The sequence below is a fragment of the Danio rerio genome, chromosome 8, assembly GCF_052040795.2.
Source record: "Danio rerio strain M-AB ecotype USA chromosome 8, GRCz13ab, whole genome shotgun sequence".
In the NCBI taxonomy this organism is placed as follows: domain Eukaryota; kingdom Metazoa; phylum Chordata; class Actinopteri; order Cypriniformes; family Danionidae; genus Danio; species Danio rerio.
This window is the reverse complement of record NC_141028.1, coordinates 52,296,790-52,317,519: the sequence shown is the minus strand read 5'-3', so window position 1 is coordinate 52,317,519 and position 20,730 is coordinate 52,296,790. Positions and strand designations below refer to the sequence as shown.

At 35.9% G+C, this 20,730-nt stretch overlaps 3 protein-coding genes across 6 annotated transcripts in view; 1 reads left to right on the top strand and 2 right to left on the bottom strand.

The window, feature by feature from the left end:
• zgc:154046 overlaps window positions 1-11,074 on the bottom strand; it is a 43,661-nt gene extending 32,587 nt beyond the window's left edge. For 2 of the 3 annotated variants that reach the window (XR_015497186.1, XR_015497187.1), the window contains exons 1-3: window positions 10,970-11,074; window positions 9,991-10,269; window positions 136-254 (exon numbers count right to left, since the gene is read on the bottom strand). Coding sequence is in view for 1 of the 3 variants with exons in the window: in NM_001079997.1 (NP_001073466.1) it covers window positions 136-254; window positions 9,991-10,269; window positions 10,970-10,996 (425 nt within the window). In the remaining 2 variants the exon portion in view is untranslated. 3 annotated transcript variants of the gene reach the window in all.
• Window positions 1-20,730, bottom strand: part of grk5l (G protein-coupled receptor kinase 5 like) — a 785,510-nt gene that overhangs the window by 489,116 nt on the left and 275,664 nt on the right. The gene's annotated exons all lie outside the window — the stretch shown is intronic.
• Window positions 11,929-19,881, top strand: timm17b (translocase of inner mitochondrial membrane 17 homolog B (yeast)). Of its 2 annotated transcripts, none has more exons than XM_087263585.1 (6): window positions 11,929-12,019; window positions 14,263-14,362; window positions 14,453-14,516; window positions 14,659-14,787; window positions 16,095-16,205; window positions 16,475-19,881. In XM_087263585.1, exons 2-6 carry the CDS (start codon window positions 14,303-14,305, stop codon window positions 16,546-16,548), a joined length of 438 nt encoding a protein of 145 aa, XP_087119711.1. In that variant the 5' UTR covers window positions 11,929-12,019; window positions 14,263-14,302; the 3' UTR covers window positions 16,549-19,881.

The window sequence follows — 20,730 nt, the reverse complement described above, 5'->3', positions numbered from 1 at the left end:
TGAATGTATATTCTTCGTTATAGCTATGGTTGTGATTATTTGCTTCGTCATAAATAAATTGTTTTTAAAAGAAAAAGTATAAAAGAATCTTTTAAATGAATTGATATAAATATAAATGAAAGTAAAAGGACCCACCTCATTTGTCCTTGACGATCTTGAAAGTGCATTTTGGGTAAAACAACCCCTGGACTTGAGTACACTACCACAGGCATTCGAGAATCCAGGTAGGCAGACTGCATCCACCAGTCAGAGAGCTGGATCATACAACAAGGGGAATAATTGGAAATATATAAGCAGTTGAATGTTTTCAACAGACACAAAATAAAAGTACTATGTACTTAAATATTATATATTTTTCAGTCATAATTGTACAATTTAATATCCTATTTTTAAAAGTTGACGTTTTTCCGCTTGCTCTTTATAATTAGCATTTTAACATTCAGAACTTGTTCATCATTAGTAATTATTTAATAAAATTTATTATTTTAAGATAAAAGGGCTTACATAGATTCCAATTTTTAAACTAATGGATAGAAACTCCAATTCTGGTTAAAATGTAAAGATATAAACATACAGCAGACGAAATAGGAAAAATTTAAGTTAGCAATCATTTTGGAATCAAATCGTGACCCCCGTGGGCAGCATCCCATAAGCAGCAGTGTGTTATATTCTCAGACAGTATTTCAGTGAGTATACTGGCAGTAGCAAGTCTCAGTACTTGTATTAATGTAGAAGATCTATGCCATCAAAATCAAACACAGTAACAAGCTATATACTAGGGCTGAGCGATAAATTGAAATAAAACCGTAACCGAAATTCATAACCTATAATTGAAATAACTGTCCAATGTCGGTTATTCCAGTTCTTTAATCCTTCTGTTACTACTATTCTTTTAAATAATATACTAGACCAGGGGTGGGCAAACTCGGTCCTGGAGGGCCGGTGTCCTGCACAGTTTAGCTCCAACCCTAATCAAACACACCTGCCTATAGATTTCTTGTGATCTTAAAGACACTGATTAGCATGTTCAGGTGTGTTTGACTAGTGTTGGAACAAAACTCTGCAGGGACACCGGCCCTCGAGGATCAAGTTTGCCCATCCCTGTACTAGACTGAGAGCTTTCACTGACATTGCAATACATCACTCACTTTCCTTCGTTTTATTCTCTTATTTATCAGGGCACGTCTCAGAATGAACAACCAGCATTACTAAGTTTTACCATAAAATAAATGAAAGAATAAATAAAATAATAATAATTATTATTATTGCTAATGGGTGCACAGTGGCGCAGTAGGTAGAGCTGTCGCCTCACAGCAAAATAGTCACTGGTTCAAGCTATGGCTGGGTCTGTCATTTCTGTGTGGAGTTTGCATGTTCTCCTCGTGTTCACGTGAGATTCCTCCAGGTGCTCTGGTTTCCCCAACAAGTCCAAAGACATGCGCTAAAGGTGAGTTGGGTAAGCAAAATTGTTCGTAGTATATGTGCGTATGTCCTGGTCCACCAGGCTAAGTGTTGGGCTAACGACCCACCTCGTAAAAATTAGATGTTATGAAACACCAACATGGTGCTGCTAAATATTAACTTCTATAGTATTATTGTTAATATTATAGATGCAAGTTATTTTGTAATTTTCACATTGCATTATTTGAAAACAATGTACAAAAGCAAGCACATCTCTCTTAATTGGGTGCTCAGCCAAAACCGCAAAAAGTGCAAATTAAATGTAAATCAAAGGCGGCAACACCAAGGCTCCAAAAATACAAATTTATTAAATTAAAAAGGCTGACACAGAGCGTGTAACGTTTCGAGCCACCCGGCTCTTCATCAGACAATTTGTATGTATATGTATATATGAACGATTGTGTATGTATACATATGCATGTATGTATATGTTGACATATATGCGAGAGGAGATCATGTGATCCAGAAGTGTATAAAAAGGAGCACCTGATTGTGATGAACATTGCCTTTAAAATAAAATAGTCAATCGAGGTAAAGTGTTTAGTTAATCAAGGTTTTGATCTTTATCGTATCACCCAGTTGTATATGCATACTGATCCAAAATCCCTATACCCTTAAATAATGCCCTATTTTAGGGAACAGCCATATGTAGGGGTGTCCAAAACCATAGAGCATGTTCTGAAGTGCAATTACTCAATAAATAATTCACTGCAATAATTAATGTATGACCTATGTACACCCAACAGCTAGAAAACACTCATAAACCACTGCGTTTTTGTGTCGAATTAATTTTTGTGTGAATCCTATTGATGTGCATTTATAAATAAATTATTGTTTAATTAAAGTAACATTTGTATATGACAAAATACTTAGCAAGCACTAAACAACTATCCCCGGTCTGACAAAGAAAGCAAGTGATTTATCGACCAGCAAAGCACAGACAAAAAGGCATTCCTTTAGTAACTCAATGCTTAAATTTTACTCACTCATTTTCATTCACTCTTTTAGGGGAATATAATAGTGGACTATTCCAAGGAAAAGTGAATGAGGGTATAAGGAGTGATTCCGGATACAGCACTAGAGTCTTTGACTTGAGTCTTGATGACTTGATTCTGATGTGTTTGACTAAGAAGAAAGCAGTGCTGGGGTCCAGGAACATGGTTGAGAACCACATTTCTAAAGGTAAAGCCAAAGTCACACTGACTGCACTTTTCGCCCCATAGACTTCCATTCATACATTCCAAGCTTGTGAGAAAAGTTTTACATGTCGTTGCATTACAAAGTTCAAGCTTGGTGAACTCTAACCTGCAAAATCGCATCCTATGATTGCGTGAGACTAATAGAAGATCAAAATGTGACATCTCTGTGAATAAACATTTTAAATTACCCACTTAAAAGGCACATAGTTTACACCTTTTTTATGATTTAATATTAATAATATGGTTCTTGTGAGTGTGCCAGTTTAGGTTAAGTTCAACACAGTTCAGATGTTTTTATTATAATGTGTTAAAAAGTGTCATGTTGGGGGCGTTTACACAGTTTGCTGTTTAGGGGCGTGTTGCTTCACAGTTTTGGCTTCCCGCTCAACGTAACAAGGGGCGGAGCCAAGAGCTCCCACGCTCTGTGTTTACAACAGTCTTACAGAGAGAGAGATGCTAAGCTTATGCTAGGATGAGCATTCAGCCGTGCATGTTGGACTCGGATACAGACTAAGCAGAGAGTACAAAATCATTTGTGTCTTTGTATAGTCTCGGTGTAAAAGTGCTGAGCGTGTACACCGAGACTAATAACCACACACACTGAATTAACTTAAGCTCCGCCGCGTTCACGCCGACAGAAACCCACGCAGCGCAAAGCCGCTGACCCGAAGCTCACTGCGTGCAGCCCGACAGAAACCCACGCAGCGCCGAGCTGCTGACCCGAAGCTCACTGCGTGCAGCCCGACAGAAACCCACGCAGCGCCGAGCTGCTGACCCGAAGCTCACTGCGTGCAGCCCGACAGAAACCCACGCAGCGCCGAGCTGCTGACCCGAAGCTCCACCGTGTACACGCAGACAGAAACCCAAGCCCAGAACTCCGAAATGCACGGCGCCACGCAAAAATACAAGCAATAATTCCGATTAGAGTGATAATGTGGAGAATATTGATCTTGTGTTGAGCCCAGTGAGCTTTTCATCAAAAAATAGAGCACGGGTGTTCCTTTAGTGATATCGCTTCGACTCACACGCTGAAAATGGCGGACGTGCAACAAGAAACTGAGGATATGATCGTGACTCAAGGCTGTCAATCAATATTGGTGGCCGGGGGGACCGCATTCCTACGTAAAGTTGCGGTCAGTCTGAAAACCGCTCCAATTGGTCCACCGTTTTTTTGTTGTTAAATTGAAAAAAAAAATGACTGTGTGTGTTTATATCACCCCAAAATGACAGTCTTTACACTATACCTACACACATGTCTGTCCAAACAGCTTGAAAAGTAGATTTTTCACCATAAGTGCCCTTTAATGTCTAATCATCTTCTTTTACCCTGCCCCTTTTTTTCAGCAACATTCAACAGAATTCTGCATGCTCAAACTCAAGTGTGACGTGAATAAGGTTTAGATATATCCAGCAATGTTTCAGTCCATGATGAATGATCAGTCATGATTCTGTATAGTTACATCAGCTATTCCGATAATGTCCACACAAATTACATGTACAGTATTTACACACAATACATGAAATACTGCAAATACATAATTATAATTTTTTTACACTGAACCAGAACATTGTTGACTGTATATTATATTTAGTTTAGTTTGCTCAACCTATTGTTTTATTACTGTCTACACCTACCCCAACCCTACCCATTTCAGTAACCTGTTGTGTTACACCCACAGCTACACCCACCACAGACATAAACGTACCCCTTCAGCTATGAATAAACAATATTTATTGTTCTACTGCTTCACAAAAATTATGTAAGTGCACTTTCTTATTAGACGCATTTGTAATCCCAACTAACATACTCACGCCCTCCCAAGCCTAGACCTAGTGGTCTAAATGTGGTGAGGTCTGAAACCTGTGGGTCTGCAGCTGGATATTATTGGAATGGTTAGTTGCATTTTGAGTGACCTGAGTGACTTACTACAAGGTCATTTGTGTGTGGCTTATTCACCTTACTGTGGGATTTGTGATTGTAGATTCTTGTAGATTGTGTATAATTGTCTTTTTGCTGTTTTTATCCTGACATCAAACCCTCATTAGCCTTCTCTGAAACAAAATGAACGCGGGACAAAGAGAATCTACTTTGATTTGGTAGGAAGAACCATCACAGGCAAATTACAGCAACAATTCCCTCTGACCCAAAAACTTACATTTTCAACAGAGTATAATAAACAATCTGATGGGCAAGGCCAGACGAACTCTGTGGACATTTTTTGCTATTTCTGCACAGAATTCTGTTAAAAATCTGCGGATTCATGTGGAATGATTTTGGGAGCATCATAAGTAAAACCTTAATATATGAAATGAAAAGTAATACCTTTTTAACTTGTATTTAATGTTTACAATGCAAATCCAATTAGATCCACTTATTTGGTAAACAAAGCAAGTCTCTCATATAAAATATCTAATAAAAGACAGATAATATTACTTTACAAACTGTATTGTGAATAAATCATATGCATATTTTTTCATATTAGACAAAAATATTCTTGAAATGAATTTAAAAATTGAATAAATATAAATTTACACACATTTACACAAGTCAGCCAGACTGACTCAAATAACTATTTTAGAAAAAACTTTAAAGACAGTGACATACATTTAATGTTTTCTAAGTCGTGTAGTGTATTTTAGGCAGTTCTTACTAATGAATATTCATGTTTTGATTTGAACTTGATACTTGAAGTTTTGATAAAACTGAACTTGTTTTACAACTCGCCACATTTCACAAAGTGTCAATTGATTTTTCAATGTCACTTCATGAGCTTGATTGGCCTTTGTCTGGACGTTTTCAGGGACAACAACCAGAGATTTTTCGATAAATAATTCCATATACATTCATTCATTTTCCTGTCGGCTTAGTCCCTTTATTAATCCAGGGTCGCCACAGCAGAATGAACCGCCAACCGCCAACTTATCCAGCAGGTTTTTACCAGACGCAATCCATCTCTGGAAAACATCAACACACACACACACACACACACACTAATACAATTTAGCCTACCCAATTCACCTGTACCACATGTCTTGGGACTGTGGGGGAAACCAGAGCACCCGGAGGAAACCCACGCGAACGCAGGGAGAACATGCAAACTCCTCACATAAACGCCATCTGAGCCGAGGTTTGAACTAGCGACCCAGCAACCTTTTATCCTACTGCTGAGGCGACAGCACTACCTACTGCGCCACTACGTCGCCAATTTCATATATATATATTTATATATACAGTTGAAGTCAGAATTATTAGCCCCCTTCGATTTTCTTTTCTTCTTTTTATAACATTTTCCAAATGATGTTTAACAGAGCAAGGACATTTTCACACTATGTCTGATAATATTTTTTCTTCTGGACAAAGTCTTATTTGTTTTATTTTGGCTAAAATAAAAGCAGTTTTGAATTTTTTATTAACCATTTTAGGGACAAAATTATTAGCCCCTTTAAGCTATATTTTTTTCTCGATAATCTACAAAACAAACCATCGTTATACAATAACTTGCCTAATTCCCCTTACCTGCCTAGTTAACTTAATTAACCTAGTTAAGCATTTAAATGACACTTTAAGCTGTATAGTAAGTGTCTTGAAAAATATCTAGTAAAATATTATTAACAGACATCATGGTAAAGATAAAATAAATCGGTTATTAGAAAAGATTTATTAAAATTATTATGTTTAGAAATGTGTTGAAAAAAATCTTCTTTCGGTTAAACAGAAATTGGGGAAAAAATAAACAAGTGGACTAATAATTTAGGGGGGCTAAATCAGACTTCAACTATATATATATATATATATATATATATATATATATATATATATATATATATATATATATATATATATATGGTTGTTGTTCCTCCAAAGATGACAATCTGTGTTCTAATTAAATTCTCAGTTACATTTGTGTTAAAATTAAAGGAGCTTTAATTTTAGTTACTTATCTTTATGCAAACATGTTCCACGTCACTAGGTTGCAATAAAGTCAAAATGTTTATTTCAGTAACCTTAGGTTAATTACATAAAGTTAATTAAATGTTGATAACAGAAGAACTGACTAGTATCACATGTTAAAACAATGGGACACTTGTCCAATGTGAGCTGAAAAATCAAATACAAAGCATGTGATGCAAGTTTGCACATTAACCCAATCGGTCTATGTAGAGTTCCTGATTTAATTCCAACTCAAACATCAAGTGTCCATGATTTCACAGGGGTGTGCTCTCCCATTTGGCCCAATTGCATTGTTTGCACATAGGTTTGATTGTTTTTGTTTTTTCCTTCAGCCATTAGGAATGTCCGTCTTGGCAAAGCATCGCTTAACTGTTAAAGGAATTGCGTTTTTTTTATGTCTGTATACTGTATGGTATAACAAAAAATTTTTTCACAATTTTAATAAAAATTATATATATATATATATATATATATATATATATATATATATATATATATACATACACATTCATATATATATATATATATATATATATATATATATATATATATATATATATATTTTTTTTTTTTTTTTTTTTTTTTGTGGGGGTAATTTCCAGAAATTCGCTGACAATTTTGCAATTTAATAAAAATAATAATAATAATAATAATAATAATAAAAAAAAATATATATATATATATATATATGAGCAATTCCATGCAAATTCTGCGTTTTGTTGTTTAGGCTTGTACTTTGCAGTGCTTTAATAATACTCAAAAATGTCTCTGTCAATGTTCTTAAACAATTATATTTGACTTACCAAAGTCATACAATTTCACATCTGTCATATCCATAACAGAGAGATGTCACATCTATATATACTATGTTAGATGTGCAATCCAACACAAATCATAAAAATAAAGCTTCTTTATTTTGATATCTTGTCAAAACAACGTTAGAGATTAAGCCAAAGGAAGGTTATACAACTCTTATTTTTATCCATGATCTTACTTTCTCTCAGATTTCACTCCTCGGAGCATCTGACATTATGTACCTCACTCAAGACATTACGCGTTAGGGCTTCCCCTACTGTAATACACCTAAAACACAGATTGTCGTAAAACTTGTCAATGGCAGGGAAGCGTTTTCTCTTGTCAACGGCAGAAAAGGAGATAAACTAAATTATTTATCGATTTGACGCACACCGTAAAACAGGCCACAGATGTATAGCACAAATAATGTGTTTCAATTCGGTCACATTCAAAGGCCTTTATTCTTGAACCAATCTCTCACAGTAAGCTGCTTGCAGTTCTGTCTGTTCCACTGCTCAGTTTGATAGATGTTTGAGCTACTTTCTTTTGCAGTCTGAAGCACGTCAAACGCACAAAACCCCCAATTTGTGCCACAGGATGTCTAATCCTATCTTTGCATTGAGCTCACATGTAAATCATTCCCTTTTCATCTGAATCTGCTTGCTGCACAGGCTGCAAAACAATCCCCCACTTCCAATGTAATGTAATAATTGTGAGGGCGCAGGTGGGGCGTAAAACAATAAATTGCAAACTGAAGTAAATATATTTTAATCATTTGGTTTGGAATTTGATGTTTTATGAAATCATTTACATTTTTGTAATTATTTTGCAATTTAAATTAAGAATTTTGAAAGATTGCAAAAATTTGCGACTTTTTGATAATTTTGCGTTTGACTCAGCGATTGCGGAATCGCCGAAAACTAGAAGGTCTGATATAATGACGCAAATCCTGTACAATTCAGTAGACAGCTGAAGTTGGTCCTGACTGCCGACATTATGCACTTTAAGGGCGACCAAAACTTTCTTGACAAGTTGCCAGACTGGTCGTACACGGTCACCATCGCTTGAATACGATACCATTTAATTTTAACCCTGAATGGCTTGCACTGTGTTGGCAAGACTTTACAGCTATTTAAAGATTTAAAACTAATTATTATTAGCCTCAAATCTAACGTGACAACTTATTACACTTATTTTTCAATGTTCATCGGTTAAACATGTATAGTGTTTTGGTTTTTCCTTTAGCGATTAGGATTGTGTGACTGTCCACTTTTGGCAGCTAGGGCTTTGACAATTTTGTTTAAATGTTTCATGCTAATGAAATGCTAATGTATTAATGTAAATTAATTTCGAATCAGTACTATAAAGCAAACTAGGGCTGCAACAACGAATTGATTAAAATTGATTACTAAAAGCGATGGCAACGAACTTCATAATAGATTCGCCATGTCGCATGACACAGAGACGTTTGATTATTAAAACAACTTTAGTCTGCTTCTCTCGCGCACTGATGCCAGAGTTCGGCGCCTCATAAACAGGATGGAGCAAAAAAACAGGAGGAGGTAACGTTAGAAGAAAGATACATGCAGAAGAAAAGAGCAACAACAGGATAAATCACTACAGAATTCTACTTTTCCATTTTGAAGTGAGGAACATGACATGAAAAATTCAAACTGAGCTTTGGTGCGTTGGTTGGCACTGAGCCAGAGAAAGACTTGTCATATTATCAAAATTACACACTGTTTTTAACCAGCCAATGCTTATTTTATGTTTTAGACTTGTAAATACACACAAGTACCAGTAAAATAATACATTTAAAGTTTGCAAAACACAAAAGAAAGTCTATGAAATTCTAACAATCCATTTAAATATAATTTGCTGATGTGTATCATTCATTTCAGATACGCATAGTGAAAGTAACAATAAGGTTCTATCTATTCTTCTCCAAGCTGGCCAGGCACTTGCTTACATGCATTCTGGGAGTAACTGATGAATATACATGCTGAATCCTGCATGTTTTGCTTTTATGAATGAGACAAACGAGCGTTTAGATCACGGAATAAATCATGATCAAGACCATTTATATGTGCTATGAGCAAGCATGTAAATATTTCGTATTAAAACGGTAAAGCATAATAAAAGGGATACATCTGTCATACATTGTGGCTGTGGTGTGTCACATGACAAACATGAGTGAGTTAAACTTGAAGTCTTTTTAGATATTTGGATTGAAAACTTTTTATTTTATTATTATTATTATTATAACAGCTCAGAGATGTTCAAGGACAACATGTTTGTGCACTTTCTAAAGATTTTAGTTCTGTTTTTTAAAAAAAGGCTGGAAATGAATGCTTTTCTTTTTTTTATCCGATTCATCAATTAATCTACAAAATCATTGACAGATTAATCTATTATTAAAATAATTGTTAGTTGCAGCCCTAAAGCAAACTATACGTGGGTCCAAAGTATAGAATTTTGTGCACAGTATCAAAAATACTAAAAAACTATTATTACTAAATTTCACACCAGGAAACCAAGGACACCAGTTGCCCTTACAAATAGACATCCATGCATTATACACACCCAGTTTTCAGTTTTGCGCGCCCGTCTCTCCAAACTCTTTTGAAGTCTCTCTCCTACACCACCAGGTTGTAGAAATTCGTCCATGAGCTTGCATGTGTGTGCCATCTCCTCCTCACTGATTAGTGGTTCGAGCAAGGCCAGATATCGAGAACATGTTTGCTTCAGTGGAGGAACGGGTAGCTTTGGCAGACTTTCTTGATGTAACAGCGACCGGTCAGAAATTTGGACAACTGGTATGGGACTCAGTAGACGGCAATGTTTCACCAGGCCCGTCCTTGCCTAAGAATGCAATTATTATAACAATTATAACTGAACCTGCAATAATCTTCATAAAAATAAAACAATGTATCAGGTTATTTTTAAAATACAGAAACCAATGTGTGTGTGTATTCCTAAATATGAATTTTCCTAAAATTAGCATTTTTTCCCTCAGGCTGTTTGTAGGTTTGTTCATTTAAATTTTATTTCTATGTATGTTATTTTAATCGCCTTTAAGTTACATAACTTTATCCAAAAAAAAAAAGAAAAAAAAAAGCTAATTTTAGAAGTAGATCTCAGGCAGCACTTTGAGGCTTAATTTTGCATCTGAACTTTGCATGGGACCTTCCAACACAATTCAAATCTAAACTTGTAAGACTGATGGATGCATTATGTCGATCTGCCCCGCTGTCAAAAGTAGGATACATAGTGCCACTGTTCTTGACAACCTCCTTGACATTTTTTGTTGCTGATTTGTCCTCTAATTACGGACCATTTTAACATCTAATAATTCGTTTGTTATGTTTATTGGAACGTAACGTCACATAATAATAAATAAAATGTCTCAGATTAAGTAAATATAAAGTAAAAACACAATAAATGCTATAGATGGGACGTTGCTGCTACCACTGGCGCATTTGGCAAGGCGTTCGCTTAACTGTTAAAGGCATTGCGTTTATTTAATGTCAGTAAGTTGTATGCTGTAATAAACGGCACTTACCGCTGTTCTGCTTAAGAGACACAGCATAATTCCACGCGAATCCTGTAGATTTCAGTTGACAGCTGAAGTGGGTGTCCCCGACATTATGAGCTTTCAAGGGCGACCAAAACTTTCTTGACAAGTTGCCAGACTAGTCGTACACTGTCGCCCTCGCTTGAATAAGATTGACAACTACAACTAACGTTACCGAGATACCAGTTAATTTTGACCCCGAATAGCTTGCACTGTGTTGACAAGTCTTACGACTGTTTAAAGATTTCAAGACTGTTCAGTAATTAATATACAGTTTTATTAGCCTATAATCTAGAGTGGTCTTTTATTTAGTGGTCAATCGGACTAAAAAAACAAAAAAAAAAACATTGCCGTCTATCGGTCTGTGTGACCTGTTTGGACGTTCGCAACGTCATCACTAAGCGACTGTCAATACAACAACAGACTGCGTTCAAAATACTTTTCATAACTCATTGGAAATAACTTATAAAACGCCGTTTTTTAGTCAGACATACGATCTGTAAACTCTGTGAATGTTGCAGAACATTGACATCATATTTGACATAACTTCTCAGGTGGAGCTACTTTATGTGAAACTTTAAATAAAACGCTCTAGTGTTTTGCAGCGCAAAAGGTGTGAGGACGCTAACGTTACCAATAAAGGTTACTTTCGAAAGCATTAATGGCGTCTTTTTTCCTTTTGTTCAGCTGAAATTATTTAATTCTCATTAAATGTAATTTAGATTAACCAGGTTTTAATGTCGCTTGTTTTTAGAATATAATAAAACGTGTTCAGTGTCGACATGAAACATATATAAAATATACTGTTGTTTAGTACAATTTAGCCCATATTAATTAATTAGCAGGCTAACATGTACAATAAATGAAACTCCATAGAGGGTTTATGTACGTGTCCTTTAAAAAGTTTCAGGTTGCTGATCTTCCTGTCGCGGACAAAATGCGTAACCGATTTGACGTTAGCTGTTTATCATGGAGGAATATGCCCGTGAACCCTGGTAAAGTACCTGCTGACTTCTGATGAGTCCGTCCGCGCTTCAGGTCACGACAGGACGTATATAATTTTAAGAAGTTTATGATTTCTATTTTCGCTTGGATCGTTTGCTTCTTTGCTGTCATTCTCTCTAAAGTACCCTGCTAAATACTATAACAATTTGTGTAGCTTTGATACATTTCTCGAATCACACACTGGATTGAATGCTTTAGCCTTTATTTATTTATTTATTTATTCAAAATCCTTAGGTCGTCTATCAGATGTATATATGAAAATGAACATACAGTGCCTAATGTTTAGCCGTATTGTAAATCTGTTGTGGGATAATGTATACGTTTTTGATGGAAGATATTTTAAATCACTTTTTTCTGCAAGGCATATGTCATATTGAACAGTGAAAAGTCCTGTTAATGTAAGACATTACTCCAGATATTAAACAATGACCGTGATTTGCATTTACTACAATGAAGAATACCTTTTCTTTTGTAAGTCCATTTTTTCTTTGTATTCTATAGTCTTCAAAAGGAATCATATAAATAATATGGTAGGCTAAATTTAATGCAATCCAAAGTTTTTTTTTTAATTAACATAACAGACTACTTCAATAAAATGTTACTCAATTTCTCTGGAAAGATATCTAAATGATTAGTTTTATGATCAAATCTTTGTCATTTTTAAAACATCACCCAAAAGCAGTACATTGTGCATATAAGCAAGTAAACTTGTTGTTCACCTTGAAACATTAGTATCAATACCAAATGTATTTACCTAGTTAATTACCTAATAGAAATAATTTAATATTTCACCTTCAAGCAAGGGTTGCACAATTGTTTCAACATTGATATCATGTGCACACCTACAATACTCACATCGCTGGATGTTCAATGTTGAGCTGCGATTATAGTTGAGCAGGAGCTACAGTTCCGAGTACATGAGATTTGTGGGGTCACTGTTGACTTTAACCATGATTTAGTAAAAGTTTATAATTTGCATGTTTTTAAAGCAGTCACAAGAAATAGCACAGTTTGTTTTTTATTCAGTACCTGAATACTGCTTGACAACCCAGAAAAACATAAAGCCATGTTTATTTCATTTTACTGTATTTATCTTCTTGTAAGTTGTTTGTTTATAATGCATAATTCACTCCCCTGTTGAATTATAAAACAATAGGGGAACAAATAGAACAAAATCAAAGTATTTTTAACTCATTTTTTAAAACATGATAAGGTTGTTTACACAAAATGCTGTATTGGACACATGAATGACTCATTAATGGAGTCACTCAAGGATAATTTCCCCCAAAATGTCAATGCTGCAAAACAAACCAAAACTGTTAAACATATTTTTGGAATAATCTATTTTTTATGTTATCAGACAATTATTTTTATCTAAAGAAACTTTAAAGAACTTTTGAAAATTTTTTATTTTTTATCAAAAGTAAACCTTAAAAAAAGTTTCAGATTTTTTATTTTATGCATTATTTATTGCTTTTGATGTCTTTTATTTTTTAGAAACGTGATATTTATAAAATGTTGTTAATTTGATCTGGTTTTTGCCATGATATAGCCGGAGAAGCGAAGTGACAATAAATTTAAATATAGTCCAGCCTAAATATAGTGCAGCCTATTCACTTGCATTGCACTAATTAATATAGTGCAGCCTACTTTTTATACACAAACACACACAAATGAAGTCAGAATTATTGGCCCCCTGTTACTTTTTCCCCAATTTTATTGACTTATTTCTAATGCCTGATTTATCTTTGCCATGATGCCAGTAAATAATATTTTACTAGATATTTTTGAAGACACTTTTGTACAGCTTAATGGGACATTTAAAGGCTTACTGTTAAACATAGTTTGTGAAAAAAATTAAAAGTAAAATAAAATTAAAAGGGTAACTAAAAATTCTGTGTTTCTGACTTCAACTGTGTGTGTGTGTAAATATATATATATATATACATACATACATATATATATATATATATATATATATATATATATATATATATATATATATATATACATATACATACACACACACACATATATACACACGCACACATACATATATATATATATATACATTATATACATTTGCTTATATATATATATATATATATATACATACATAAGCAAAGACCTTGGATTGTGTACAGTAATTGATGTTTCTCTTCAAAGTTATTTTAGATGATTTGAAGATTATGTCGGTAATTTTGAGTCTATTGAATTGATTAATTAAGGTACAGTATATAATGCAGTTGACTTCTAACAGGTAATTTTCTTTTTAGCCCATGGAGGATAGTTGATGACTGTGGGGGTGCTTTTACCATGGGAGCCATTGGAGGAGGGGTGTTTCAGACTGTCAAAGGATTTCGGAATGCACCTGTGGTATGTTTTACTGTCAAACAGACGACTCCGCTATTACCAAAACACAATGCAATGCATTTATTATAAAAGAAAAATACTGTATTTTTATAGGGTGTTCGACACAGGTTAAGAGGTAGCGCAAATGCAGTGAGAGTAAGGGCACCACAAATTGGAGGCGAGTATTCAGAATTTTTTTTTATTGTTTTGTTGTTTCTCTGTTTTTGTACTGCATATGACAATTAAAAATTTGTTTAGCAGTTATTCATTATAAATTACAGCGTGTGTGTGTGTGTGTGTGTGTGTGTGTGTGTTTGTAGGTAGTTTTGCTGTTTGGGGAGGACTGTTTTCAACCATTGACTGTGGTCTTGTGCGTTTGCGGGGTAAGGAAGACCCTTGGAACTCCATTACCAGTGGGGCAATGACTGGAGCTATACTAGCAGCACGCAGTAAGTTTAGCACAGTTATCATAACTCTGTTATAATTTGAAGGTAATGACACATATAATGTTGTCAAGCAAACTTTCACTAGGACAATTCATGAGAGTGGTGTTTTAAAACTGACCAAACACTGCATTTAAGTTGGACATGCAAATTCATCTTGTTCACAAAGAGAAATCTGTTTGATTTGAAAATGACTTCTTTTGAGGTGTGCTTTATGCATGAAAAACAATGGGCCCTATCATACACCCAGCGCAATAAGGTGCAAGACATGTTTGCACCGACGTGTTGCTAATTTCAGATCAATGCAACTCTAGCATTAAATAGCAAATCCATTTGCGCCACTTTGTGGACTCATAGGTGTTTCATTCTAGAAAAGAAGTGCGTTAAGGAGCTTTGTTGGCGTGTTGCTATTTTGAGGAACTAAATTAGACTGTAATTGACCAGCTAAAAGCAAGTCTAAAGTCCAGCGCAGAGCGCGTTTGTTGTGTGCCTCACTTACACATTGCTTGATACACGCAAGATGGTATACACAAATATCTTTACAAATGAAAGAATTAAAAGATTAAAATATTACAAAAATTAATATTTTCTACATAAATATAAAAAACACTGCCTCCATGTCTTCTTTATCTCAGGGGGCTTTTTTAGTTTAAGTTTTTGCTTTTGTAAAGTGTTATTATTAGTAGTAGTATTACTTATTATATGATTATTTTTATATGTTTTATTTTTAAAAATAGCTTGGATTTGCCCACCCCTCAGGTTTTGGACCATATAGGGCATAGCACATTTGTTTGGATATAACTGACCACACTTCATTATTATTGCTTATTTATTCATTTTCTGGAAATTAAACTGAATTGAACTCAATTTAGAAATAGTTTTGAAAAAATCTTTGTACTTAACAAACAAAATTAAATATTTTGACTCATACAACACCGTTTCCTTATCCACGAAATAGAGAAAGTGAAAGTAAAGGCCGATCATAGCAGGCTCATTCTTTATCCTTGCGCTGCAGATGGTCTGTTTAGCTGCTTTCTCGCGAGTGAAGCTTTCAGTTTTTCCACTTACAAAGTCCGCCATGTAAATAGCAAATGTGCCATGGGGTGATGCAACTGACTCTTAAAGGGAATGGGAGATGAGACTCTGATTGGTTTATCCTCAAAACACACCCATTACTCATTAAGAAAATAAGCAAAACCCTGTAGTTTTACTGTTATAATAGTTCATCATTAATCTGCACTCTTTAAGCTACCTCTGGTTTATGAGTTTGCAAGATGGAAAATATTTGCATTACTTGCATGTTTGTATTTCAGGTGGTCCCCTCGCTATGGTGGGCTCTGCAATGATGGGTGGAATTCTGCTTGCCCTAATTGAGGGCTTTGGGATTCTTCTTACTAGATACACAGCACAGCAGTTTCAGAATTGTGAGTTACACACTTGTATGTCAGTGACAGAAATGTTAACACTCACAAAACATTCTGTTATGTCTTTTTAATTATTTTTTTTTTTTGAGAAATACAAAGATTGTCTAAACATCTATTTGTGCAACATTTATTTAGGTAAACCAATTAATTAAATGTGGTGTGCATCTGCGCAGTTGAAAAAACTTTTTTCATCAATATTTTGGAAAATGTATTAAAAATTTAGTTTTGCAACAAATAATGTATTTTCTACATCTTCTCTTCTTCTATAGCAAGTCCTATTGTGGAGGACCCAAAACAGCTTCCCCCGAAAGAAGAGGCACGTGGTTATGGACAGTATCAGTAACTGAAGTATTATAGACTGAATGAAAGTAGCTGACTGTTTACAGTGGTGATACTCGACTGCAGTACTGGGAACCCACTGCCCTGCACATTTTTTATGTCTTCCTGGTTTACAGGCCTGATTCAGAACATTAGCTCTTTAGCATAAAGCAGGGCTTCTCAACCACGATCCTGGAGAATCACCAGCTCTGCACATTTTCCATGGCTGCGTCCGAAACCGCATACTTCCATACTATATAGTACGCTAAAATCAGTATGCGAGCCGAGTAGTATGTAAGAAATAAGTAAGTAAGTAAGAAGTTCCCGGATGACTTACTACTTCCGGCGAGATTCTGGAGTGTGCATCCCATGCACGCTGCTCTATCCCATAATGCCCCGCTAGCGAATTCATGAATGGGAGTGAAGCGACGCAAATGACGCAGGTAGGTCGCGTGACCATGACAAAATGGCGGATGTAGTACATCCGAATTCCATTCATACTTTTCACATTCATACTGTATAGAACGTACTTTTCTAACGGCCGAGTAGTACGTTTACATTCAAATGCAGTACCTACTGAGTAGTAGGCAGTTTGGGACGCAGCCCATGTCTCTTTAATCAAACACACCTGAGTCAGATCATCTCGTTAGCAGAAACTGAAGGGCTGTTTCTCAATATGCGTTTTTCTGCCATCTTGCGTCCTCGTGTAACGTCATCATCAACTGCCAAAGTTCAGTTCTAAAACTCAAGACCACAAGAACGGAGGACAAGTGAAAGTTCCTTGATGTGTTCTTGATATCGAAGATGCTTCGATGAAGATTTCAGCACAAAACTAGCTCAAGAAGTCTTAGAAGTCAATGCGGCTGAATAAAGGCTGTGGGACGCACAGCATTTTATATAGATTTAATATTAAAGTTCAGAGATATACCTTATTTATCTCAGGAGTTTCCCTAAATGAAACGGTGAAGGTAAACATTACCATGAAAATCTTTATAAAGGCATAAACTCAATAAGGGTGTTTATTTGCTGAAATTCCTATTAAAAGTCTTTATGGATAGTATATATTGTAAAAAGTATTGTTGTGATGTTTATGCTGTAATGTTTAAATAATTTTCCATTAAAAAACGAAAAACGTGTGAAGGTCATGTGACCATCAGGAAAAACGCAGCTATTCTCATTTCTCACAGTACGCTTTCTCTGTTCTCGCGGTCTCTCAAGTTTGCTCTTCCACAAGTAACTTAGCAAGAGCGTTCTCCTCAAGAATGCAAGTCCATTCTCTGCGTGCTTGAAATTGGGAAACAGCCAAAGACTTGTAACGGATGTGACAGGCAAAGGAGACATCCAAAACATACAGTGTTGGTGGTCCTGAGAAACGCTGACTTAAAGCATCATGGACTTAACTGTGTGGGTCAGATTAGAACAACATTCAAAACAAATGTGCAGTCCGGTGGGTCACCAGTACCCTTCAGAGACAGGGGATTACCCTGAAACCTTTGATCTTTTATTAGTTACTCAGGGGCAAGTAAATAATTTGTATTATGTATAGATTGAAATATACACTTTTAGAATTTTTGTGTTGCAAAGGAAAAGCATTATGAACCAAAGATTCTCATTCATGCAGAAATCCTATCTAATTGTTAAAACAGACTTGCTTTATACATTTCAAACAGGTATAAAGCAAATATACTGTACAATAGGGTATATGCAGAACCACGCAGAAGGACTTTTAATTTGTCAGTTATCTGGGTCAAATGCTTCTGGTGAACTGTAAGCGGTTACAAAATCTGTGCGTTTAAGGTCTGTTTTCTTTAAAAAAAAAATCAATGATCTTCACTGCCAGAGTGATATACGCTATAAACGTGGTTTAGAATGTACAAGAAGCACTGCATGCATTACATTTTTTTCCACGCCATGTCTTTAAAGTATTTAAATTTATTTTACTCTAGCATTTCCAATGGCATTTCTGCTAGCCTGCTGATCCTGACGAGCGCGTGCGAGTAAATGGCTTTTCATTTCTGTTTAGCATTTAACAACTAAATGAATGCTGAAGTCTATTTAACTGATTATATTTTAATCACATTGCAACATTGATGCTGTAAAAGGAACTTTATAAAAAATTTTAAAAAGTCACATTAAACATTCACTGGAACTATATCAGTATGGGAAGAAACATTCATTCATTTATTTTTATTTTTTTTGGCTTAGTCCCTTTATTAATCTGGGGCTGCCACAGCTGAATGAACTGCCAGCTTATCCAGCATATGCTTAATGCAGCAGATGCCCTTTCAGCTACAACCCATCACTGGGAAACATACACTATTGTCAATTTTAGCATACCCAATTTACCTGTACCACATGTCTTTGGACTTGTAGGGGAAACCGGAGCACCCGGAGGAAACCCAGGCAAAACAACATGCAAACTCCACACAGTAATCCCAACTGACCTAGCTAAGGCTCGAACCAGCGACCTTCTTGCTGTGAGGCGAACGTGCAAAGAAACACTATCTCTGCATATACCCTATTATGAAATTGTTTCTATGCTAGCATAATATTCACAGAATCACGTAACACGTTGGAAGGAGATACATGCAAAATAAAAACAATGTGTTAAAATGGGCTGAAAATATTAAACTTTAAAAATGGAATGTTCACAAAATCAGAGTCTTAAACCAAAAAAAGAATTAATACATTATTGAACCAAAAAATAATTATTACCCATTATATTTTCTAATAACTTATCCAGACTGCAAATAAGGTCAAAAATTGGTGCAAATATTTTGTATTGCAGGAATGTAATTGAGAAGCACTGGTGCAGTGCATTCCTGACTTCAGAAATACAGTGTAACAGCCTACTGTCATAATCATCTGATAAGTTTTATCACGCAAGCACTTTTCATTTTGCTTAAATTAGTTATTTATATCCATTGGAGTTATTGAGAAATGTTGTTGAAGATGATCATAATTTTATTCGAACATCACTAATGCTATTTTATGCATAGTAGCGATGCACACCTACTGTATGTTTTATATGTTGTTATTTATTTATTAAGTTGTTATTGAAATCTTTGAAAAAGGCTTCTCCAGGATGTTTTGCTATTCAATATGCATAGCCTCACAGTTCCCATTGTTTAATGATAAAATTAAATGATAAAGATATACTTTAAATTCAATATGATGTGCAGTCAGAAGAGGAATGAAGTTCATAACTTAAATGGTCATTTAAATGAAAGTCATTTGCTTTTGTGTTATGTCTTGTTCATATGTTTGTGTGTTTTTAAACACTATAGAGACAAGAATAAGGTATAGAATACGTGTGTTAGCAGCCTGCCTCAATAAAGTATTTTTGGGTAATGCTCTATGTGTTTTGCTAAGGCCTATTTGTTTTGAAGACAAGTCAATCTTAGGGCCTACGCACACTATGCTATCCGTACTGTGCCCAGGCCCGTTTCCCGGATCGTTTGAGAAGTGTGAGTGTGCTGAATCGGATTCAAGCACGGTTCACTTGGCCGGCCCAGGCCTGGTTGGAAGAGGTGTGCCTGAGCGCGGTTCACTTTCGCTCGTGGGAAGCTTGTGTGTGAGTGCAAAACGCGACCAAGGCAGTACTCACACTAGGTACAGTTGCCTCGAACTGGGCCAAAGCACGCTTGTCCCCACTCCCGTCTCCCCCGACGGCCCGCACTCACACCACAATCGGGCCTGGGCACACTTACGTCATCGATGCTGCGCTGTTCAGTGAGAAGCGCTGTCACTCAACAGCACAGTGGAGATTTCTCTAGTTAGTCTCTATATCGTTTCAGTCGGATGATATGCAGTCAAATATTTTGCCAAACAGTCCTTAAGGGATGCGGTGACACGCAGTCAGATATTTCGCCGAACAGATCCGCCACTTTTGGCCCTCATAAACAATCATAAAGCCCTCGTGCTGCTGGAATGAGTAGGTCTGCTGAAGGCGCGCAGCTGACGTGCAGTGAGGGGTTTGCGTATTCAATAAGCTTCGGCAGTTTGCGTTCACTGAACAGTAAGATTGATTAATAAATCTATGTGAAACCGTCTCGCTTTCAGTTTCGGGCTTTGGTGCGTTTTGCACTCACACTACAATCGTACTGCGCCAAAGCCCAAGTGAACCGCGCTCAGGCCCACCTCTTCCAACCGGGCCAGGGCCGGCCAAGGGAACCGTGCTTGAGCCCCATTCAGCGCACTCACACTT

Excerpts from the sequence above, each read along its gene's own strand:
- timm17b (XM_087263585.1), top strand. The coding sequence starts at position 14,303 with ATGGGAGCCATTGGAGGAGGGGTGTTTCAGACTGTCAAAGGATTTCGG. Across the intron at positions 14,517-14,658 it reads AAGGGCACCACAAATTGGAG|GTAGTTTTGCTGTTTGGGGA; the intron begins GCGAGTATTCAG and ends GTGTGTTTGTAG. Across the intron at positions 14,788-16,094 it reads AGCTATACTAGCAGCACGCA|GTGGTCCCCTCGCTATGGTG; the intron begins GTAAGTTTAGCA and ends TTTGTATTTCAG.